The following is a 22763-nucleotide window of genomic DNA, read 5'->3' as shown; positions in this document are numbered from 1 at the left end:
CGGCCCATCTGTTTTGTGAAACGCTTATAGATTATCGCTGCGTGGGGCTGGCGCTAACTCAGGCTGCCAGGCGCAACCAGCCCCCCGCGCCCCCTCTTCGTCTATCGCTTCCCGCTCCAGCTGCTCACTCAAGCACGCTTCAGAACAGAAGCCCTTATGCTGGGGCAGACATCACTGTTACTGGGGCAGCAGGACAGAACTGGAGGCGCCACGGTAAAATAATGTGTCACTGTTGTGATTTAAACAAGAAAATTGAAAAATTTTAATTCACTTTGATGAAAGACAAATAGAAGACAGGAAGATTTAAGATTGGTTAATGTCATCATGACCAGCAAACGGTTCATCCAGCATTTTGGATCGAAGTTAGTTTTCACGTTTGTTACATTTGTGGTGGCGTTGCAACAAGAACCACTGAGGGAAACCACATAAAAACATCTGAAGAAGACACAGAGCGGAACTTCCTTCGTCACAAAATGTGAAGAAAACGTAGTAGAAAAATAGTCATTTCCTCATCAGAAAAGTTGGGAGATAAAAACAGTTTTACTGGGTAATATTTTTTCTACATGGACAGATTGACTGATGAATGAAAATTGACTTCAGCAGTTTATTTGATAAAGCAAAGGCCTGTTTGTGCGGGAATGTTTATTTCTGAAATTGTAAAGTTTTTAACCATTAGAAAAACTTGGAAAAAAAACTAATAAAAACATGAAAACGTTGACATGTTAACCCCCAACCTCTAAGCTGACCTTTTACCCCAAACTCGACATACAAAGCAACAACAACGGCGGATCACCTTAATAAACGTCATTTATTAAGTTCAAGAAATCATCTGCAGGCTGTTCTATCTGACTGAAATGAGAAGGTTTACTAAAAACAGAAAATCCAGAGTTTCCGAGTGAACAAAAACGTTCCTGGAAACGGTCACTTCCAAATTTAGAAAACAAAAAACAAACCAACGTTGACAGGTCCTTAATGGGGCATTCACTGATCATAAAAAGAAAACATACTAAAATAGATTTTTTTTTTTTTGCAGATTCAGTTTGAGTTTCAGACCAGCTGGTCACTGTTCAAGCCTAGTCGAGCTGAAAATCACCAGAATCTGCTCACCAGCTCATTCTGCGACGCTAAGCTACACAAATGACATAAAATTCAAGTCATCGAGCCCAACAATTAGTAATATGCGGTTCATCAACAGGATGTGTGAGAGCAGAGCTTCCTTCAGCTGGCTGCTCGTCCTAAATGCCAGTCGGGCCGGCTCGCACGCGGTGCTGCAACGTCACTGTGATGGATTCCAAAAGTAATATTAATAATTACTTCTCCCTTTCACAAACTCCGACACATCACGGTTCATAAACCTAACTCAAAGCAGATTCCAGATTGGATCTCTAATTGCTTTCTCAGCCGACTTTTTAAGCACGTGTCTGTGAGCAATGAGATTAAATAACGGCAGAATCGCATTAATAAGGGATGAGATGGAAATTGACGGCTCGTAATTCTGGAAAAACAGAACACAATAAACAACTTTGACGAAAGGCAGCTTTTGGATTTATGTACATAATCAGAAGGAGCGCTGGCATCAACAGAGGGAACTGGGACCCCCGGCGTACAGTGGGTGTGGCCGTCCCAGAGCGGCGATGGCGATGGCGGCGGTGCGGAAGCGCGCTGAATGGACGTTCCTGGCGATTAGCATTCACGTTTTGTTGCCGTCGCAGATGGCTCATTCAGGGGAGCCAGATGTTTTGATGAATGTTAATGGGAAATAAAAGGTAAGAAGAAAACAACCATTAGAATGCGTTTGACACGCGCAGCGACACGTCGGAAATGAAACGGGTTCAATAAATAAATAAACATCATACCCCAATTCATCACTTGGTTAATGGTCGGTGAAGTAAGGAAAAAAAGAAAAGAAAAGAAGGAAAAGTTGAGGAAAATATCTATGGAAATGAGTGTTTGTCTTTCTTCCCTTCTCGATGATTAGGAATTAATTTGAATAATTAATGATCATCAACAGAGATGAGATTGTTGCTGCTTGTAGGAAGTCTGAGTATCTTTCTGTGTGTGTGTGTGTGTGTGTGTGTGTGTGTGTGTGTGTGAGAGAGACACCAAGTGTCTTGTTTGTGTTGCTCTTCGCAGAAGGGAGGTTGGCCTACCTTCTTGTTCTTGAGCGTGAGTAAGTGTGCTACAGATTGTTCATTTCTCTGTTTGAGCTACAAATGTTGCTTGAGCATTTTCTAGTTTGGATATGAATAGAACACATTAGAAGAAAATTGTGCCATATGTACCGTCTGCACATATGGTACAGATGTCGCAGTGCGTGGGATCTGAATGAGAATACGTCAGCACTCCACACCAAAGCAATGCAAGAACAGCTGGCGGTGACACGCTTTGTACACTTATTTTTTCACTTTTATTACCACTCTGCGATGCATTGCCAAATCTGTATTAAATAAAAACATGAGATGATTAGAAAGTGTCACCTGCCTTTCAAAACCTGTCACTTTGGTAAGTGTTCAACAATATTTACTTTTTTTGTTATTTTCACATTTGGAGATGATTTTTTGTTGTGTTTTGCCTTTTATTATTAAAGTTAAATCCAAATTAATACAAACTAGTTAGTTAAATTAAACATTTAATTTTACATAAGGGTCGGCACTTTTGTTAACTAATACTAACGCATTGAAATTCTTTTTCCAAGAAGCCCTCAACGTTACACAAAACAAAGAACCAGAATGCATAAAAAGGCTGTGCTTAATTATTGAATTTGAAAGTAATTTTTTCTTTTATGCTCAATGATTAAACTGTCTTTTTGTGTAAAGTCTCCCACCTTACAGGCAAAACCTTGACTGGAAAAGAAACAAAACTCTCGGCATTTATTGCTTTGTGTTAAATCTGTGTTGAACGTAAACAATATATGCGAAATGAAACACGCAACAGGTGAATCTGGAGTAGAATTTAAGATTTAACTTAAGAGGCTTAAAAATTATTGTGAGAATAGCAGCTTTATTTAAGACAGTGTCCTTGTGTTCACCGGATCAAAAGGGATTAGCTGTGATACAGGTGTGGCCTCTTTGCTTGTCATTTGGCATGTAAAGAAAAGGCCTGTGGTAGACCAACAAAAACCCTCTTGATAAGAATGACAGAAATGTTTCAACAGGAGAATAGACCCGAGAGCCAAGAAGGAGCATGGTTTTGAGCGGTGCTACGAAGAAGGATTATTGGCTTAGGGAGAAATCTTCAGGTTTTATTCAGCATCACAAAGCTGGTTTTCACAAAGCATCATCATGGGAGCGTAAAGTGGAAATCCCACGGCGTTTTGACAAAGGTTTGATTCAATGATAAGAGATCAGCTGCTAAAAACAAAAAAAAATATATGTAAACGTGAACAATTAGAAAGTCACTTCTCAGCAATGAAACATTTTCTGTTGCGTATATCAAATCAAATGCCTAAGAGCTCTGGTTCGTTTGGCTAGAATGTCCGGTTCATTTTGAGAGGAGTGATTGGAATAAAAGTCTGATGTGGAACAAACTCTTTCCGTCTACAAACCTCGGTCTCAAAATCTTACCACCTCTAAAATCTGGCCTGTTTGGATTACATTTCACAAAGAAATACATTGTGTAGAATGTCGTCTTTTGTCACTTTCTTCGTTGGTTCTTGGTGCAGCGCCACCACAGGCAAGGAGGGGAACAGCTTTTTCTAAGGGTTTGGTTGGTTTGACAGCGCAGCTGAAAATGTAACAAACGCTGCAAATCTGGTTCAACTGAACGGAGTCCACCAAACTATCAGTTGTGTAAACATCATTATCTTCTGGAGAAAATGCAGTTATTTAATATCATTCTCTCTGAAAAACTGCAGGTTTGATAAGAGCCAATATCTCAGCAGAAGTGACCTGTCTAGTCTTTTCTTTTTCCTTCAAGTGGCTGAATCACAGCTTTTAGGCACTGAGGTTGATTGGAAGCAATAATGTATTTACTAAAAGTTCTAAAGCCAAACAAAGTGCAACATTTCAAAAGAAAAACACCTGTTGGCAGAGTGTCCAGGCAGCAGGCGTTGGAATTCAAGTGATCTGTGGCGAAACTTTATGTAGAAACTTCACCTATTAATTCACAATGGCGCTCCACTTTCAAACAACAAATCCTAACAGAAGATATTAAACATTCTGGTTATGAAACATGGGACTTTATGTAATTCATGTTGGAAACCTGAGACTGAATCAAATGCGGCTTTATACTCATGTTACATTAATCATACACAATGTATTAGATTGGAATTAACGTGTGAAACAAAATTAAAATACTCATAATTGTGGATTTTAGAGGCCTAATGAAAGACAACAAACGAAGACTTTTGATGAAGCCACTTGCCGCAGTGAGTCATTTTTAGCCTTGTTCAGTGGAAAACAACAGCTGGGGCTCTTTTTGAAAGATGAAAACATTCTCCTGCGCCTTTACAACATCATGTTGGGAAACTGAGCAATTATACATAATAGCACAATTTTTAATGATCAGATCTACTTGTGCAACAGAGCCATTGTGTCGATAGGAGTGATTAATAAATAAAAGCATTCACATAGTTTTTGGTCTGTTTTTGTTTAAACAACTTTTCACAGCTATTTATGTGAGCTGTGTTCACATAAATAGTAGAATTCTCCTCTGAATGTTGAAACAGAATTCATCTTCCTTTTTTGAAATAATTCATGACGGTCTCTGATCATCTGAGAATAACTTATTTTTCATTAGGTCTACATAGCTGACTTTGGAGTGGATACACATATATTTATTTTTAACTGCTTACAATTCATTTGAAATGAGAAGATAAGCATCAACAAACTGTAAATGTCAGATTTAGGTGACAGGTGGATTCTGGTTGGTTGATGATATCAAACAAGAGGAGATTTGTTTGCGTTATGTTTACAGACAATGTTGACTGATGAGGTTAGGTAGCCTAGATATGTGCCGGTATTTTTTTTCTGAAGGACCCGAAGGTCATGTTAAGGGACCTGTAAACAAACAAACAAATAATTTCTGCTTATAAGTTGGGAAAACTAGACAATAATCAAAGAGAAAAACGTTTTACAATATTAAAAGGTCTGGCTTCTTTTAAAATAAAATACAAAAGTATTTCCTTTCATTACTCTACATGCCATGTTTTGATTAAGAAATAATCATGTTTCAACTTTTTCCACATGAAATAATTGAAGATTTTAGTTACCAAATAAAACAAAATATTTCCAGGTACAGCTGGTTTTCTTAAAATCCCATTGAAATGTTTTACTAATTGTGTTCATATTTCTATAAAGTTCTGAAAACCTTTCCAAGGAACTAAAATTAATAAAACTTAAGGAAATTCTAGTTAGACTAGTTAGTCTAAGAGCAAAATATTTGAAATAAATAAAGAAGAGTTGATCCAACAACTCACCAAGACTGGAAGATGTTTACCTTGAATTACCCATTCCTCCAGTGCAGTCATATTGCAATTCATATTCCTCACCTCTGCATTTATTTAGAGAATCGCTTTTGTGTTTGACCTCCAAAATAAAAGTGCCCTTGAATTATGCTACCTTTCTGAGCGAAAAAGAGAGAGGGAGAAAAAAAACACAGCTATCTAGGGGGAAAACAAGCAGGCAACTGAAAGCAGCCTAACCCCTCCCATGTTTCTCATCATAGCCAAGCATATTATCATTGTCTGGGGAGCTGAAGACCAAGGCAGGGTGTCATGCCAAAGCCGGGCTTTTATGAGGGGTTTTATATTCATTTGATGATCTTGCAGGCCTCTGTTTCCTGAGTGGATTATCCATATATGCCAGTGCTGAGCCCTTTTTATATTCAGCACTGCGGCAGAGTCAATAAGGTCCGTTCTGCATACAATATTCAAGATTATACAAGACAGACAGCATAATTCACACTCAATCAGAATATAAATGACTGCAGACGGTGGGAACAACTCATTGGAAAACAAACAGCTGATTCTCAGGACTGGGACCGGATCAGTCACGACCAACCTTTCTACCCGCTCGCAGCCATCACTCTTCAGAAAAAGACGAGGACTGGTGGAGAATTTGGTCTCTCTGCTTAGTGTGACTTCTTTGCTTTTCGGCGTCGAGTCCCAGGGTAACCCCAGATGGTAGCAAAGGTTACCGCTGGGCTTTAATCTTCGTCCCTCGCTTCCTTGAGCGTCATTAATTTGATGTGCAGACTATATCAGTCATGTTGTTAATTGTGTGTTATGAACTGTTTCCTCCTGCAGCTACCATAAAAATCGCTCTCCATGGGATGGATCGGGAGGTGAAAGAGGAGTACTTTGTGGTCATCCAGGCTAAAGACATGGGGGGTCATATGGGCGGCTTGTCGGGGACGACCACAGTGACCATCATGCTTACGGACATAAATGACAATCCACCCAAGTTCTCCAAAAGTAAGGCACTTTACATCCCCCAAAGACCCAAATCCAATAGAAAGATGCTCTGTGTGCGTATTTCTTATAATTAGGCAAAATAAATGCTTCTGAGGCAATGTCATCAAGCAACTCCTTGGAAGGCAATTGTGCTAACTGCTGTAATATATCACTATGTGCCCAGGTGTATGTAATTTTGGTAATTTCATTAGGATTTCTGGAAAACCCAGTGGCTATTCATTTTCCTCTGTAGGCTTATACGAGTTTGGGATCCCTGAAGACCTTCCGGTAGGGAAGACAGGCGGTAAGGTGAAGGCGACCGATCGAGACATCGGCGAGAATGCAAGGTCAACATACAACATCATAGAGGGAGATGACCTGGGCATGTTCGAGATCATCACCGACGCACAAACGCAAGACGGGATTCTTAGGCTAAGAAAGGTAAGAAACAAAAGTTTACAAAACCTTTTTCTCTCTGGACATTTTGGGTAGGTAATGTCTCTCAGTAGTTTAATTTTATTTAAAAAATTGTCAAAAAGTATTTGTTCACCCCATCAAAATTGTTCCAATCACTTTCTTAGCCAAAGGTGTATAAGATCCAGTAGTGCACCAAGGATGCCATATTTCAGCCTATTTAATAGTGACAGACCTGTGGACTTTAGACAGGTTCACATGGATAAGTAACTACATTCAAGCCTTACATCACTAAGTCCAATGGAATTCATCGCAAACAAAAGCAGTAGAAACGTCCTGTTTGGAGTGAAGCCTCGTGTCTCTTGGACTGGGTTTGTCAGTCAACAGGAGACCAGCATTTGTCTGGATTCACTGCATCAAATGTTGAGTTTGGTTCAAAGTGCTGTAAGGTGTTGAACAGTTTTTTTTTTTAGAAGTTGTGTTCAACCCCTTAATTCAACCGATTGGAGAATTGGATGTGATGGAACTTGACCCCAACTCAGTAGAACACTTTTGATTCTCTATCTCTGTTAGAACAGAGATAGAGCATGTTGGATTCATGCTCATCCAACATCAGTGTTTGACCTCCAAACAGTTTTGGAAGAAAGATCAAAATTCCCCATAAAGAACTGAAGTCATTTTTACTGCCGAATGTACTTCATGACATAAAGATGAGACGGTAAACAATACCGGGTTTCATGAGAAAGAGACAATATTTTAGCATTATTTTTAGACTCACCATTTTCCTTAATTTTTCTTGGACCAAGAAAGGATTTGATGACAGCTAGTAGCGAAAATTTTGCTAGGGTGGCGGCAGCAACAAAAGTTGCAAATTTTTCAACTTTCTTGTGTGGCCTCGCCTAAGTGTACATGTTTACGTGTTCAAGGTTGAAATTTCACATTCACGAAAGTCAGCAGTTTTTTGGCTGGAGAAACAAAAATGATTGTTGCTTCATTGTGGAAGTTCCATGGAAAATTGATGGAGATGGAGCGACGTCGCCTGCCATGTGTCGAGCTCTTAATTCAAAATAAGTTTCTCAGACAGAAATACTACAGTGTCAAAAATAAAGCACACTGCTTTATGTCTATAATGTCCATAAAAACAGCTGGTGCTTACTTCAACAGATGGGCTAGTTAGCACTTTGCTAGGCGAATGTCACCTTGACAAGAAATATTGTGACATTTAACATTCCCAGTCATCATGCTACAAGATTATGTAACACAAGCAATTATAAAATTACGCTAAAGAAAAAAAAAGTTTTTCCTTCAGGTCAAGAGCTCAGATGTTATCACTTATCAGTGGCTAACTAAAAAAAATATTTTGTATTATGCACAGAACTGAAGCCTAAAATGATAATACCTTGTTAGATTGTAAGAAAATAGCTGGTCTTTAGTGATATTTCTTGTAATTAAAACACATTTTTGAGTGTTTTAATTCTTATATGCATGCAGGGGTGCAGTATGCATGACAGATGGATACCAGACCTAAGGTCCTGAGTCAGAGCTGGTTCAGTGTCTGCTAAGAGCAGCTGAGCATCACTCAAATCTAGAATGGCATTGTGTTGTCACATACAACAACATTACCCCAAGGACATGTCGTGCGACTTTGTGGAAGTGTGAACAATGAACCGCGTAGGAGGTGGAAGGTATAAGAGTTAAGGCAATCTTCCGGGACAACAGCACAATGCCACTGCAGACAACATGAGCTCTGCAAAACAAATGTGACACTAAAATCATGAGATCTCCAACTGTCGACAAAGCAAATGTCAGATCTCCTTGTTGTTTCTGGAATTATGTTCTGCAGAAACAGAGACTTTTTCGGGGCCGGCTGTGCTTCGTCTTTGTTGGCCTCTGAGTTTGATGCCTACATACAGTGCCTGTTTATAACCCCAGCAGAGCTGTATGGGCTTCCAATTGCAGTTTGCCGTGAGGCAAACATTTCATGCGTTTGCTTTGGTGGTCTAGTGGAATGAGACTAAAACTGAACCTTATGATCTGTGTGTGCTGTGTCTGGTAGACAAAACAGTGCATCACCCCGATCAGATCAATCCCACTGTGGCCGATGGTAGTGGCAGCAGGCTAAAGGGCATCAGCAGCAAAGACCATTTAGATGAATCACATTCATGTGTTAGAATGTCCTAGTCAAAGTCTTGATGTAAGTCTTTGCTAAACCTGGTGCTCTCTGTCTGTTGCAGGTGTGTCAACGGTTTGTTTACAACTTTGTTCATATTTCCCTAATATTGAAAAAACACAGTTTAAGAAACGCAATTCACAAGTGGATAAGTTTTGTTCACGTGATTAGTCATTGGAAAACACGCCGTCATCATCCTCCAACTACTTCCTGTCGTCTTCTTTGTGTTTTGCTCCAGCGGTAACATCTGGTTGTTGATCATGTGACCTGTGTGATACAAAAAAAGCACATCCATTGAAACTTTATGAAATAAACAAAAAAAAACATCACCTCCTCCTCGCGCCAATACGTTTAATCAAAGGATAAGTTATAATTTTAAATTGTCCCATTTTAGTTTAGCAAATTTCTCCTGGAAATATCAAGCTGCGCAGTTATATTACTGTATATTACTTTAACAGTAAAAATGTGAACATATTTGAGGGGTCTTAATACCTACTGCAAAGCCAATGCCTTCTGGCTAAACCCAAAAGGAAAGGTATAGATTTTTGTTTTAGCCCTGGACAGGAGGAAATATTCTCCTGTAGCTGTAACTGTAACTTCCATCTAAATCAGCATTTAAATTATTTAAGGTATTTATGGGGAGATGAAATCTTATTGATCTAAGAGCAGAGATGGTCGAAAGAGGGGCAGAAATCCTTTTCTGTTTGAGTTCTAAGCTTTTTATCTGTTAGCCCCCAGGCCTGTCGGGGGATGTTAGAGGGATGCTGAGCTTTCACCCCTGCAGCCAGCGGTGAACTTTCAAGTCACTAAATGGCCTGCGTGTACATGCTGATTTGATGCTAACGCTTGACTGAGGCCAAAGAAAGACACAGTGGGGTTGTCGGGTAACATGCATGGGGGATGTTTGCTCAGTGGCGACAAGAATGTGTCTCTGTCACTGCATGACTCACTTCCTCTTAAAAAACAAGAAGTTAATTCATATTGTTAAGTAGATAAGTCAGTAAATCCTTATTGGTATAGCATTTTAAAGACATAGACCATAAAATGCAGTGCCTTAAAAAGCTAAAAACATTAAATCATAAGAGCGTTGAATAATTAAATTAAAAGCAATTGTAAAACATGAGATTTTAGTTGTTTTTTTAAAAGGTCCAATAGAGTCCACCGGCTGTAAACTAGAGGACAGAACGTTCCGGAGTCCTGGAGCTACTGCTGAAAACCGTCTCAGTCTTCAGCACGACCAAACACCTTGATCACATGATCCCTGCTGGGGATGAGATACATTTTGTAAGTGATAAACACATGAGCCAAATCAGAGACTGAACATGCTGAAAGTAAAACCAGAGTCAAAATTACCCAAACATTCCTTATAGGAGTCTTGGCATAAAAGGTCAAAGTACAAAGAGTTTTCATTATTAAAGATATTTTTCTGGAAGGCATATAGACCTTCAGTTTTGTCTTCATTTAGTTTGAGAACATTTTTAGTCTTTATACAGTCTAAAGCAGTTTGACACCCCTGTTTTAGACTTTAAATATTCCTATTTAAAATACCTACAAAAAAATAACATTGCAACATTGCACCCCCGCTGTATACAGTAAGCATGTTTGTACCTCATAAGCCATAAAGTAGACATATAATTGAATATCATCTGCATATCAGTGATATGAGACATTTTAAAAAGTACTCTCTAGTTTCTAGTTTACATGCAATGTTTCTAGTTTACATGCTCTCTCTTTAAAAAGAGAGAGCATGTAAATCACTCTCTGATTTACATAGACACAAAGTTACATAGACACAAAATTAAATACAGCAGAAAACTCTTTTCATGTAAAAAGAGAAAACTCTTTTTACATGAAACAGGGCACCAAAACAGAACTCTGAGGTACACCAAAGTGATGGTGGCTTAAGGAAAGCCTATAATTGGAAGCAGCAACAAATTAACGAAAGAAAAATATGAAGAAAACAGTAAAGAAGATCCTGATCCATCGGGCCAATGCCTCAACCTGTCAAGAAAGATCAGATGGTCAACTGTGTGAAAGGTCAAGGTGAGATTTAACATCAGAGTGTTTACTTTAGACAGTGAACTGTTTGCACTGACAATTTAGTTTTTACTACAGAATCTCATAACTATATTGTCTGCCTTTTGAATTTGATAATTAGGTCTTTAAATATAATTAGTATATTTTTTATGCATTGAATAATAAGTTTGGTTGTGTTGATGCAAACTGCATGGAGTGAGTATCATTTTGGACATTTTAATTTAAGTTCCACATACTCCTATTTAAAATACATTAACAAAATAAATAACATTACAATTTGAGTAAAAAACTTTTTCAAAATAATTTTCTTTCTCTTACTTTATAGTTTCTAAATACTATTAACTATCAATTCACCAAGTTTCATATTTGGAAAGGTAAAAATACAAACTTTGATCAGCGTTAAGTTGTTGACACTCCTGGACTCAGAAGAAGAAACGCTGTCCAGAAAAGCACAATTTTTAAAATAAAATTATGATAAAAATGGGTTCTTTTTACAGTCTTTAAAAATAAAATTGCTAAGGGAATCCCTTTTATTTTGCTACTTCTTTTCACCAGAAAGATAGGTAAAATGATTAATAAAATTCATGGAAAAGAAATAACAGCAAATAAATTTTGCTTGTCTTTTTCACACCTTAACTCTGTTATTCCCCCCCAGACTTTTGTCTCTCATTCCACCAATGAATGAAGGGGTTAGAAATTCAGAAAATATATTTAATATTTGTGCTTTGTATCCCAGTTACTTCATGCAGTTAAATGCCTATTTAGCCGACACAGTGTGAGGGTCTACGGGAACACAGCTCTAACAGCAGCACGTCTGATAACTGTACTTTGCTCCTTTTGCACTTGTGAATCTCTTAATAATCAGCAGCAGCAGTGTGACAACAGCACCATGCATGCTAATAACAATATAACCTCCCGGGATTATTCAGCCCTGCCAGTGTTTGTTTAATGAATTAATAATTTTCACAAGGTCAAAATAGGACTTTCTATTCTGACTCGGCGAACAGGATATTATGCGGCGCAGCGCAAAACGCAGCTTGTATAGATGCTTTATTTGATTTGGTAATTGATAATGAAAATTATTTTTAATTAAAGTAGCTGGGGTAATTAAAGAAGCTGTTTACCACCGTGTTTTCTTTTTAAGTGAATATGGTATAATTAAATTTGCCAGCAACAGTGAAAGCACCGCCCTCCCTCTCTTCGTCTCCCTTTCAGCTCTCTGCTCGGCCGTCGAAACCAACGCAATGACTTGTTTCCACACGCCGTCATGTGAAAACATTGGCGCGCGGCTTTCATACCGGGGAAGCAATGCATGGCATGGTGCTTTCACTGAATCAATTTGTTTTTTTGATGACAAAGGGTTCACACAAACGCTCCATTACTGCTCAATGAAATTCTTAAAAACACTAAATGTATAATCGTTGAGTCCACAGCAGAGGATGTCTGCTTAGAGTGAAGCACGGGGGTCTCTGCGTCTAAGGGGGGGTCCACTATGACCTAAAATAAACTGGATCAGGATGGTGTTCTAGTTGTCGCACAGTTCAGTACAAAAATGCTTCATTTATTCCAAAATAAACATAATCTCATTCAAGTATCTTCAAAGAATCATTGTGGGCAGTAATGGCAGGAAGGATCAAAAAGGCCTACAAAGACTCTGAGGACTGTTGCTTTATGACGTAGCAGTCTCATGACATGCTAACAGCTCAGTATATTTCACAGTATCATGTCCTGCAGTCGTTGACAAGTGCTGCTATTCCACCTCATTCGCTTTCACCGCTCCTTTTTGACTCTGTCTGACCATATGGATAGAAAGTGAAGCAGAGAGAGACGGTCGTGGAAATGATTCAAGCCCGTTATGATCGATGGTGGGATGGTTTGAACTTCTGTCTTTGTTCCTGTTCTGCATCCATGAAGCCTTCTTTTATACCATGGGTACTGCAACTGCAGGTTTTTTGGCCTACACCCGATTACTGACCTATGAAAAGCCCAATCTGCCAATTAAGATTTTGGCCTGTTTTTGCCTGAAAAGTGGCTAAAGATAATAAAACAGACGGCTACAGTCAGATCTGTCTGGGCAGTACAAGAGAGAACAGCGGCTGATTTTCATACCTTTTCAGAGATACATCAGACCTGACACACATGTAAATATCGGCCAATCGAAACAATTATCCATTTATTGATGCACCCCTATAGTTTTGGAGGACAAAGTATGCATTCATATAAACAGATGCACAGTTCTGGAAAAAATTAAGACCACCTAAAATGATCAGTTCTCTGACTTGACTTTTTTATATGTATGTGAATAAAATGAACATTGTTCATTCTATGAACTACTGACAACATGTCTCTGAAAATCCAAGCAGAAAATGAGAAATGGTCAAATAGGGAAAAAGACGCAGTGCTTTCAGACCTCAAATAAAGCAAAGAAAACAAGTTCATATTCATTTAGAGACAACAGTACTAATGTTTGACCTCAGGAAGAGTTCAGATATCAATATTTGGTGGAATAATCATGAGGTTTTCAGTGCAGCTGTGTCTTAATTTTTTATTTTTTTTCGGAGCTATGCATTTATTGACTTGTATGTACATGTGTATATATCTATACTGGAGCTAGCTATCACAAAAGCTAGCGAGCAAGAATCATGATGATCTTAAAGTCTTAAAAACTCTTTAAATTGAGTCAGTGAGTGCTGCAGAAACCTTGACATTGTAACACAAGGTGTTTGTATAGACAATGAAAGCTATAAAACCTTTCTATCAAGTGTCATCCGTGCACATGCTTATGCTTTCATCCTTGGATTCTACTTCTCGCTAGTTCTTTTTTTTTCTCTGCACACACTGTAGGATTTGAGGGAAAGAAAGGGAAGGACGGAAGAGGAGGCTGGGTGAGAGAAAAGGAGTGTGATGAGGTGCGGTGCAGGGGGAGGTTAATAATGAGGGAGTTGCAAAGAGCTCCTCCGACCGTGGAGGAGTGGGGCTTGGAGAGGCTTCAGGGGCTTTGGTCTCTTTATGGTGGCCTTGATGCCAGAGCTGAAGCAGCGTACAAGTCAAAGCCCCGGGTCACTGTCAGCTTCCCCCGACCGCAGCTCCACATCCGCCCACCTGCCCCCCTCGTGCCCCCCTCCTCTGTTGCAGCAGCGACCTGGGCCCCCCACCCTCCACCTGGGGGACGATCCCAACTGCTCCAGCATTTCTCGTTTTGTTCATTTCTCCTCTTCCCTCCCGCCCCCGCTCCCCTCAAGTGGCAAGGCCCGTTTTGATTTCCCTATAAATCCTGGTTATGGAGTGTGGAAGTGACTTGATCCCATTATTCTACTAGTATTAAACTGACCAGAGGTGATTCAGAATGAAATTGTAACAGTCCTTGGATATGCCAGGGGGCTAAAAATCTCTCCTCTCCCTTTTTAAATATTAATGACGAGCCATCAGTAAAGAAAATACTGAACATCAGGAATTAAACAGATGTGTCATACGCGCTTACATCGCCAGTGCAGTAAATTATTTTCTCTTTGGTAAATTACACTGTTTCTTGATGGTATAAAATTAGCAGATGTCTGTGTGTGTGTGTGTGTTTGTGCGTGTGTGTGTGTGTGGGTGTGTGTGTGCGTGTGTGTGTGTGGGGGGGAGGGGTGTGTGCGTGTGTGGGTGTGTGTGTGGGGTTGTGGGGGTGTGTGTGCGTGTGTGGTGTGTGTGTGTGTGTGTGCGTGTGTGTGGGTTGGTTGACAGCAGTATGAAACTGTTAATTTGCTGTCGCTGTAATCGTGAGCAGAGATTTTCTCCCTTCAAGTTGTTCAGACTTGCTGTTTATTTTCAGAGTTTGCAGCTTTGAAAACGGATGTTACCGTCTGATTAAAGTCAAAACTGGAGCTGCACAATTCTCCTTATTACAGAGAATGTGTTGTCCAATTCTTCTAAAAAAAATACATGCAGCAGCTGGCATTGGACCAGCATTTTCAACTTTTAACAATATTGTAAGGCACGTGTGTCAAACTCAAGGCTCAGGGGTTAATAAACAAAGAAAAAAGGAAAGGAAAGCGAATTACATCAAAAAGTCCAAACAACAGTTTAAGACGGTACCATCACATTTACACACCGACTCTGTTCCGTAACAAGAAAAGACAACGTCTTCTACTTTTTACCGTGGGACTGGTGTGAGTTGAGGACGAGCGTCTCTTTGACCCTCTGTCTCTGTTGTCCTTCCAGCCTCTGGACTATGAGAGCAAGAAAGCCTACACACTGAAGGTGGAGGCGACCAACGTCCGCTCGGAGCCCGGCAGCGGCGGGCCCTTCAAGGACACGGCAACGGTCAAGATAGTGGTGGAGGACGCCGATGAGCCTCCGGTCTTCTCCAAGCCCATGTACCTACTGGAAGTGAAGGAGAACGCCCCCGTCGCCACGGTGATCGGGAGGGTAGCCGCCAGGGATCCGGACTCCTCCGGGAGCCTCGTCAGGTAAGGCCGCCGCCAACCGCGAGCTAATGACCGAACCCTTAGCTTTCACCGCCGGACCGTCTGTCACTGCCTCGCCACAGCAACCTGTGAAAGAAACAGCTCTTTATTATCGCTTTTAGTAAAAACCGGAGGAAGGTCTTTCTCGGGCTATAATGACTTGTTTTAATAAAGGGGTTGACACCGAGGCATCCAATTAAATTTCTTGGCGTCCCTGACCTTTGTAAAACGTGGAAGTGTCTCAGGCGGTGAGGAAGCGACCTCGGTGATTGCGGTCATTTCCAGGGATGACTGAGGGAAGACAAAAAAATCCCCCCACCCCAAAAAAAAAAAGAAGTTGTCGATTATGAGTTAAAGAAAACCCAACTTTCTCTTTCAGTGTGCCGGAACAGAGTACCTTCTCCTCTTGTGAGACTTATTCTTGGAAATACCACAAGGGCACCTTGAGGACAGGTTATACAGGCAATTTCTCTCCCTCCACTTTGGCATTTCATTAATTCTCCAGTGACTTGCTGACCGCATTCCCGGTACAACACTCAACAGGTTGTGTGTAATTGCCTGGCGAGCAGAGAGCAGGCTGGGTTTCAGAGATTGGTTGATGCTATAGATCAGGACCGATCCATTCTACTTTTGCTTCTTTTTTTTCTGTTTTTTTTTTTCCTCCTTTTTCGTATTTCTGGCAGCAATCTCATGTTTAGAGATGAAATTGCCACAAGGAGGAAACCGGGCCTGAGGTTGTCGGTCATAGATGTTTGTACTATAGCTGTATCTAAAGGAGGAAAAAAAAAAATATTTACAAAGAATTAACTTTATATCAAATTTGGTGCTTCACAAAGTTAAATAAACAAGCTCTGTCTTTTGTTTTTTTCCCCATTCCTATTGAAGGAGGAAGTGATTAAATAATGAATGAGTGTGACTGCAGATGGCATCACCCTGTTGCTGAGAAGTTTTTGTGCATTTGCAGCCATAAATCTGCCCGCATACAAACAGCTTAAACTGGGTCATGTGCTGCCATCCTTATAGACAAGGTTGCCTGAATAGAATTAAGGCTTTAAAATACTGAAACGTTTGATTTTTAGTCCTGACTCTGTCAACATTTTTTTCAACTTATTTTCAAAGTGGTATGAAAAACTATTTTATTTGTTAATGTTTATTAATCTGAAAAGGGTTACAAATACATTTTATGGCTGATAACCGATTACCAATCTGACCTGAAATGATCCAAAACCAAAACACCTTCAAAAATCTCAAACTTTCTTAAATGTTCATTTTTTAAATTGTGCATAATCTTTCTAACTTGGAGTGGAGGACTGGAAAGCCTGCAGGTGTCTTTCATCCTTGGAATTGCGTTAAAACACACGCAAGCCGCTTTGGCGTAACTTAAAAGGTTGCTCATGCTCACAACCGGTCAGTTAATCCGATGTTCGCTTTGCAAGATCTCCCTGTTAAGATCCCACTTTTAATTCCACGTCTTTCACTGACATATTTTCCATTTTGGCTCGCAACTCGTTTTGTGTACAGAAACATAGTTTGGCACGCTTAAACATAATTTAAAAGTGTGCGTTTTGTCTGCTACCTCCACCCTCAGGCGCAGGATTTCGAGAGCATCCATCACAGATGTTGAGTGCTTTCTTTTGGGGCTGTCGGCGGGGGGTGAGATGAAACAAAGTATTGTCGTGCAGAGGCCCTGAGATGATGCATCAGCCTAAACCTCAAAGACAGTTTGATTGTACTTCCAGTCACGCTTTGTATTAGCCTGTAAGTCTGAGCGCCGCGCTGATAAAATGATTACAGGGCCGGGAGATTTTAATCCCACAAAATATACTGGCTGAAAGAGAGCCGTACCCTCAGCGAAGCCTTTTTATAACATCACAGGTGTTTCTTAATAATGAACAGCCTGAGGGCGGGGGTGGGGGGGAAGCCCTCGCCAGATAACAAGCCAAAACTCAAACTTTGGCTCTGCCATTATTAGATATGACTCTGTAAGAAGGATAAATACGCCTGTTCGGTTATGATGTTTTTGTCTTCACGGGCTTTTATGTATTCAGATCTAATATTTTTTCCATAATACCTCAGAAAAAAAATTCAACGAAATACGAGAAACAACAGTGAATATTTAACATGTGCTCTGACGCCAGGCTCGCCTTTACAATTGAATTACATTACATTCAGAGTAAATAACAGTACGCCTACATTTGTTCGGATTTCTTCTGTTCGTCAGATTTATGCAAATATGCTCAGTTTCCAAAAGTGACAATCAAACAGGTTATCTTTTCTGGAGAAAAATAAAGATTGATCTACAAGACATGTCGAAATTTATTTGGAACCATTCAACCTTTTCACGTTTTCATGTCAGTAGTGGCGTATTTTACAGGACAAACACAAAGTGAAGACAACAAAATTGATAATTTTGTATGTTATATCAACTACAGCAGTAGAGTAGCTTCGACTGGTTGGTTTTGTTTCTTCACTATTTAGCTTAGCATTTTAGCATTAGCATTTTTCCATCTGCGTCCGAAAAGCTGATGTAGATAGAGGTTTAGTACTTCACCGTTGATATCGGAGCTTTGCCCATGTTTCTCAGTTGCTCTCAAACATCAGTGCCGTAGCTTTAGCTTGTAGCATTACGGCAGCTAGCATGTGGCTTCCTTTTGCATATCTTGAACTCTAGCTTCATTTTGCTTTTTTAAAGCAAAAATGAACTTCACTGAGCCGAGACAAGCAGCTTTATTGTCTATTGCTGTTCACAGATGTCACTTGTCCGTCAGATATACGGTTGTACCAGAAACATCCAGAGCTGGAACCTTTACATACAAAGGGTAAAATTTTACCCATTGAAATCAATGTAATTAATCAATTAAAATTAATTCAAAAAATGTAAGAAACGATGCATCATTTTCATTCCTCTTCACAATTATAAACAACTTTACGTTGATCTATCATATAAAATCCCAGTAAAATATATGGAAGCTTAAATTTATAATATGGAAAAAAAAAAGTAGATACTTTTGCACTCGATAAAAACTTTCAAATAATAAAAAAGGCAAACAATTTACTATTTTTTTTAAATCTATACTAGATTTTTAAGACAACATATTTTTTTGTTTCCTGGAAAGTGGCAGTAGTTTGTAAAGACTGAGCTGTTCATGAAGAGCACCAGGAAAATATACCAGCGTTACTGTTGATGCCATCCAGCTATCATTGGCGAAAGCTTTTGATTCGACCCCCTCTGATTAGAATCGCTCGCTGTCTTAATCCCCCCCACCCCTCCTCCAGGACCAGGCCAAGCCAGACTGAGTCTAAAACACTCGCGGGCGAGTGCTCTGGTGGGCTGCCATGTCCTCATTCCACTCAGGAGACAAACAACCCCTCAGCTGTACTTAATGCATCCAACCAATAACCTTTCAGGTGCTCTCATGAAATACTCCCCCAGAGCTGTTTCTCCCCAGAGCCTGTGCTCTTTCGTTTTCTACCTGACTGATAACAGATAAAAAGCAATGTGACATCTGGCAGTCTCTAGGACTGTCTGAAAGAAACTTCTGGGTTTTAAAGAAGAAACTGTGAGTTTAATTTCTACCAAAACTATCAAACATGCTGGTATTTTTTTCCCCTATGTTTTTTTTATTAATTTCTCCCCCGTGACCCTCATCCCTTCCCTGTTTCTGCGTGAATTTCTAGGAACATAATAGCTTGTTTCTAGGCTATGTTAGTGGACAGCTGACATGCAGCATATGGTATTACAAGCACTCAAGTACATGAGCCAGGTTTGGAAAAAAAAAAAAAAAAGACATTCAATGTTGCCTCTTTTTTATTCTCTCCCACTGGTCCATTCCTTTTTGGTAATATTTTTTCTTATATTTTTTTTGATGTTCTATATAGATTAGTTCGGACCCTCCCTCTGGCTTGGGAACCAACCTGAATAAAATACGGTCCACAAACATAAATGGTCAGCATTCAGGGTACGGCTAAATTAGTCCTACATCTGTGATCCTCCCGGAGGAATTACTGGCCTAATAACAAGCAGGAATGTCACGGGCATTTTGTTCTCTATGGACAAAAAATACAAATAAATAAAAAAAAATAGGCTTGATCTTTTCCCCCTCCTCCTCCAAATTTGTATGACCACTGGGATGCAAACAATAATATATATTCATAGTCCAAAGACCTAAAACTCACAGGCACACAGATGATCTCCAAGCTGCTTCAACTTGCAGCGCAAACGCAAATATAGAGTAGAGCACTTCTGTGTTATGTATCCAATAGCATATTTAAACAACTGATGAAGTTATTTAACTGATAAAGATGAATAACTACTTAGTTCACTAGTTAATAACCGACAGCGACTGACTTATCGGCTGCTTAGCATTTGTCTGCGTTCATTTGTGCCTCAGTAGATTGCAGCATTGCGAGATGCAAAACTAGTTACCACTAACATGTGGTCGTCCCATCTGTGTCTGTAAAACTAATATTTAAACAGACAACGTTAGCTTATGTCGACCGGGAGGTTTACTACTTCACTGTTTATGGTGCAGGAGCTTTGGCCACGTTTTTAAAGTTACTTTCAAACATCAGTTCTGTTGTGTTAGGTTGCAGCATTACAGCAGCTAGCATGTGGTTTAACCCCACAGTCCCTTTTTTTCTGCTCAGCTACCTCATAGGCAAAGTTCTTCAAAGGCTTTTGTATCTGTAAAGCTAATATTTAAAGAGATAATGTTTGCTTATGTCAACCTGGCAGGTTTACTCATAAAGCTGCCGTAGTTCTGTAGGTTGCAATAAGTTTGTCTCATAATCAATCAGAGACCGGAGTCCCATAGCCATACACGACACCTCCATCAAACAGGTTACATCTTTTAAATATTTAGGTTTGTACATAGATGGTGATCTGAGTTGGCGCACAAATGTGACAACTGTATGCGCTAAGATTCCCTATTCCCTATTCTCTATTTTCTTAGACAACTTCGATTGTGTGGCGTTTCTAAAAAAATGATGTTGATCTTTTATAGGGAACCGTCGAGTCTATTCTGAGATATGGCATTACTGGATGGTTTGGAAATTTTACCGTTGAATTCAAAACTCAAATTCAAAGTCTGGTGAAGATGCAAAATAAGATCATCAAAACTCCAGAGCTTTCTTCTCCACAGCACTTGTCTGAGCGGGCTACCATGAGGGAGAAGGTTCAGGGTCCCCCTGTACAAATAAAACCATCTGAAACATTCATTTTTACCACTTTCCATTAACCTGATAAAAGGTAGAGGAGCGAGTAACGGGAGGTCCAGATGGTGATCCAGAGTAACATGTAGAGGATGTATTGTATGTGAATGGAGATGGTTAAGGAGATGTACTGCCAATCTGACATTTGTGCTTTTATGTGTTTTTTGTTTTTATGTATTTATTTATGGTTATTGGCCTTTCGGCTTTTATTGTTGCATTGCAGTTTTGCCCCTGCTTCCAAGAAAAATGTCTCCTATGGGAGCCTAATAAAATGATTTTATCTTATTATTTTATCTTATTATTTTATTTTAAAGCGAAGCGGCACAAGCAAATGAGGTGGATTAGCCGTGCTAGCCAACTGATGAGGTCATCCATGACTTCACTGTGAAATATCATCAGAACCTGAGCTGCTAGTATATCATTATATCATAGTCATACAGCAACATTCTTCAGTCAGAGGCCTCTTCAGATGTGCTGCACGACTGACTGTTACCAGAGACAGTAACATTTCCCTTTTGAGTAAAGTTAATGTAGAATTCAATGTGACACCTTTGTTGTATGCTCTGTAATATGGGATGCACATTTTTTGCCTGTAAAATTACTTATTTTTACAGACAGAGTAGAAGTTTTTTATGAAGCGTAAGCTATGATGGAAGTAACTAAGTGAGTTGCTGACAGGCGGCATAGTTAATGAGGCTTAAAGATTGCAACCTACAGAAGCTCCAACAGAGAGAGACGTCCCGGCCATGCTGTTTAACTGACAAGTGCTCTGGGAGGAAAGCTGTGCATTGAAATGTAAATAAAAAAAAATAACCATCTTCACTGTTACAAAAAAGAGCAGCTTTTATAACAAGCTTTCTGATTTCCTTAAGCTGGGAGGAAGCTGAATTGTCAATTGAGGGGCAAAACATGTGGGCTCAGTTGCCCGGCTGTTACGCCGATCGGCTTTTAACGGCTCCGTCCAGAGAGAGAGAAACGAGGCAACGACGCACACCAGCAGAGTCTATAGAGGCGGAAATTATTATTTTTTAAATCTTTTTTTTTTTTGCTTTTAATTCTTTGCACGTCACGTTGTCAGCGTGAGTGGCAGGTGGCAGAACATTTCAGGGTCTGTCTCCTTGCCTCCACGTGAGGCTGTCAGAGCCTGACTGGGATCCACTCAGTCTGCAGGAGAGCGGCTGCTCCCAGGTGGTTTGCTGCTGTCTGCCTGTCTTGAAAGTGCTCTGCGTCTGCAGGGCAAAAGGATGGAGGACGGGTTGGGGGGTTGGGAAGTGTTGGGGCACAGATTGAAGGAATGCGGGTTGGGGGGTGAGAGGGAGGATCCTCATGGACCTCCACCAGCCCTGCCGTCTGGAGGATTTTACACCATTTCATCTCAAAAATGGAAATGTCACGCCTCGGTACATCTCCCCAACAATTGGAATCTGGGCCAGTGGTTTATTTATTTCATTCCCTGCCATTCTTGAATAAGCAGCACCCTCCTTCACATAAACAGTTGTTGAGAGTTTGTCTGGTGTTCTTTCTCCATTTTTTTGCTTTTCGGCTCTGTCCTCTTCACCACCTCTTTTTTTACTTCTTCAACTAAAATACAACCTCACTCCTGCCAACAGGTCTGTGCTGATGGAGATGAGCAGCTCCAGTGTGAGATGGTATGAAACCCAGGTTGAGCAAGGAAAAAAATAATGAAAACAGGGGGCAGCAGGGTGCAAGTGTTAGAAGGGGTGTGTGTGTGTGATAGTGGGACTACAATGGAAAGAGCTTGAGACCCATCTGGATTGAACAGGGAAAAAAAAAGGTGACGATTGTGAAGGACATGACAGTGAGACGGCATGAAATGAACAGAGACAGCGTATCCCCCCGGAGGAAGGAGGGGAAACGGGGGCGGGGGTGTTCGGAAACAGTTGTGCAGTACATGGTGTAATTAGCTCACGTGAACCACTGCGGCTACATGCGTGTGTGTGTATGTGTACGTTTTGTTTTTTGGCTGTTGGTTTTTTTCCAGCGGCGAGGAGGCTGTTTGTGACAGCCGCACACAATGGTGAGCGCGACGTGTGGAAACCAAAGATGACCCATAATGACAGATTCTTTTCGA

General features: G+C 40.2%; 1 protein-coding gene and 1 long non-coding RNA gene across 4 annotated transcripts in view; one reads left to right on the top strand and one right to left on the bottom strand.

Annotated features, from left to right (window-relative positions):
* The window catches only part of cdh8 (cadherin 8), a 136679-nt gene that overhangs the window by 94892 nt on the left and 19024 nt on the right, over nucleotides 1-22763 (top strand). For both annotated transcript variants that reach the window (XM_055060049.1, XM_055060050.1), the window contains exons 5-7: nucleotides 6245-6412; nucleotides 6645-6832; nucleotides 15216-15463. In XM_055060049.1, the coding sequence (XP_054916024.1) occupies nucleotides 6245-6412; nucleotides 6645-6832; nucleotides 15216-15463 (604 nt within the window). The remainder of the gene's footprint in view (nucleotides 1-6244; nucleotides 6413-6644; nucleotides 6833-15215; nucleotides 15464-22763) is intronic.
* LOC129379330 (uncharacterized) lies at nucleotides 9142-15908 on the bottom strand. Of its 2 annotated transcripts, XR_008608163.1 has the most exons (4): nucleotides 15680-15908; nucleotides 15379-15547; nucleotides 15152-15298; nucleotides 9142-9242 (listed from the first exon to the last, which is right to left on the bottom strand). It is a non-coding gene; the product is annotated as an uncharacterized LOC129379330 (long non-coding RNA). The 2 variants fall into 2 exon arrangements; XR_008608162.1 differs by having other exon boundaries at nucleotides 15152-15547.

The sequence above is a fragment of the Poeciliopsis prolifica genome, unplaced genomic scaffold (assembly GCF_027474105.1).
Source record: "Poeciliopsis prolifica strain line A6 unplaced genomic scaffold, Auburn_PproV2 SCAFFOLD057, whole genome shotgun sequence".
NCBI lineage: Eukaryota > Metazoa > Chordata > Actinopteri > Cyprinodontiformes > Poeciliidae > Poeciliopsis > Poeciliopsis prolifica.
Note: the sequence above shows the minus strand (reverse complement) of the source record. Positions and strands in the feature narration are given on the sequence as shown.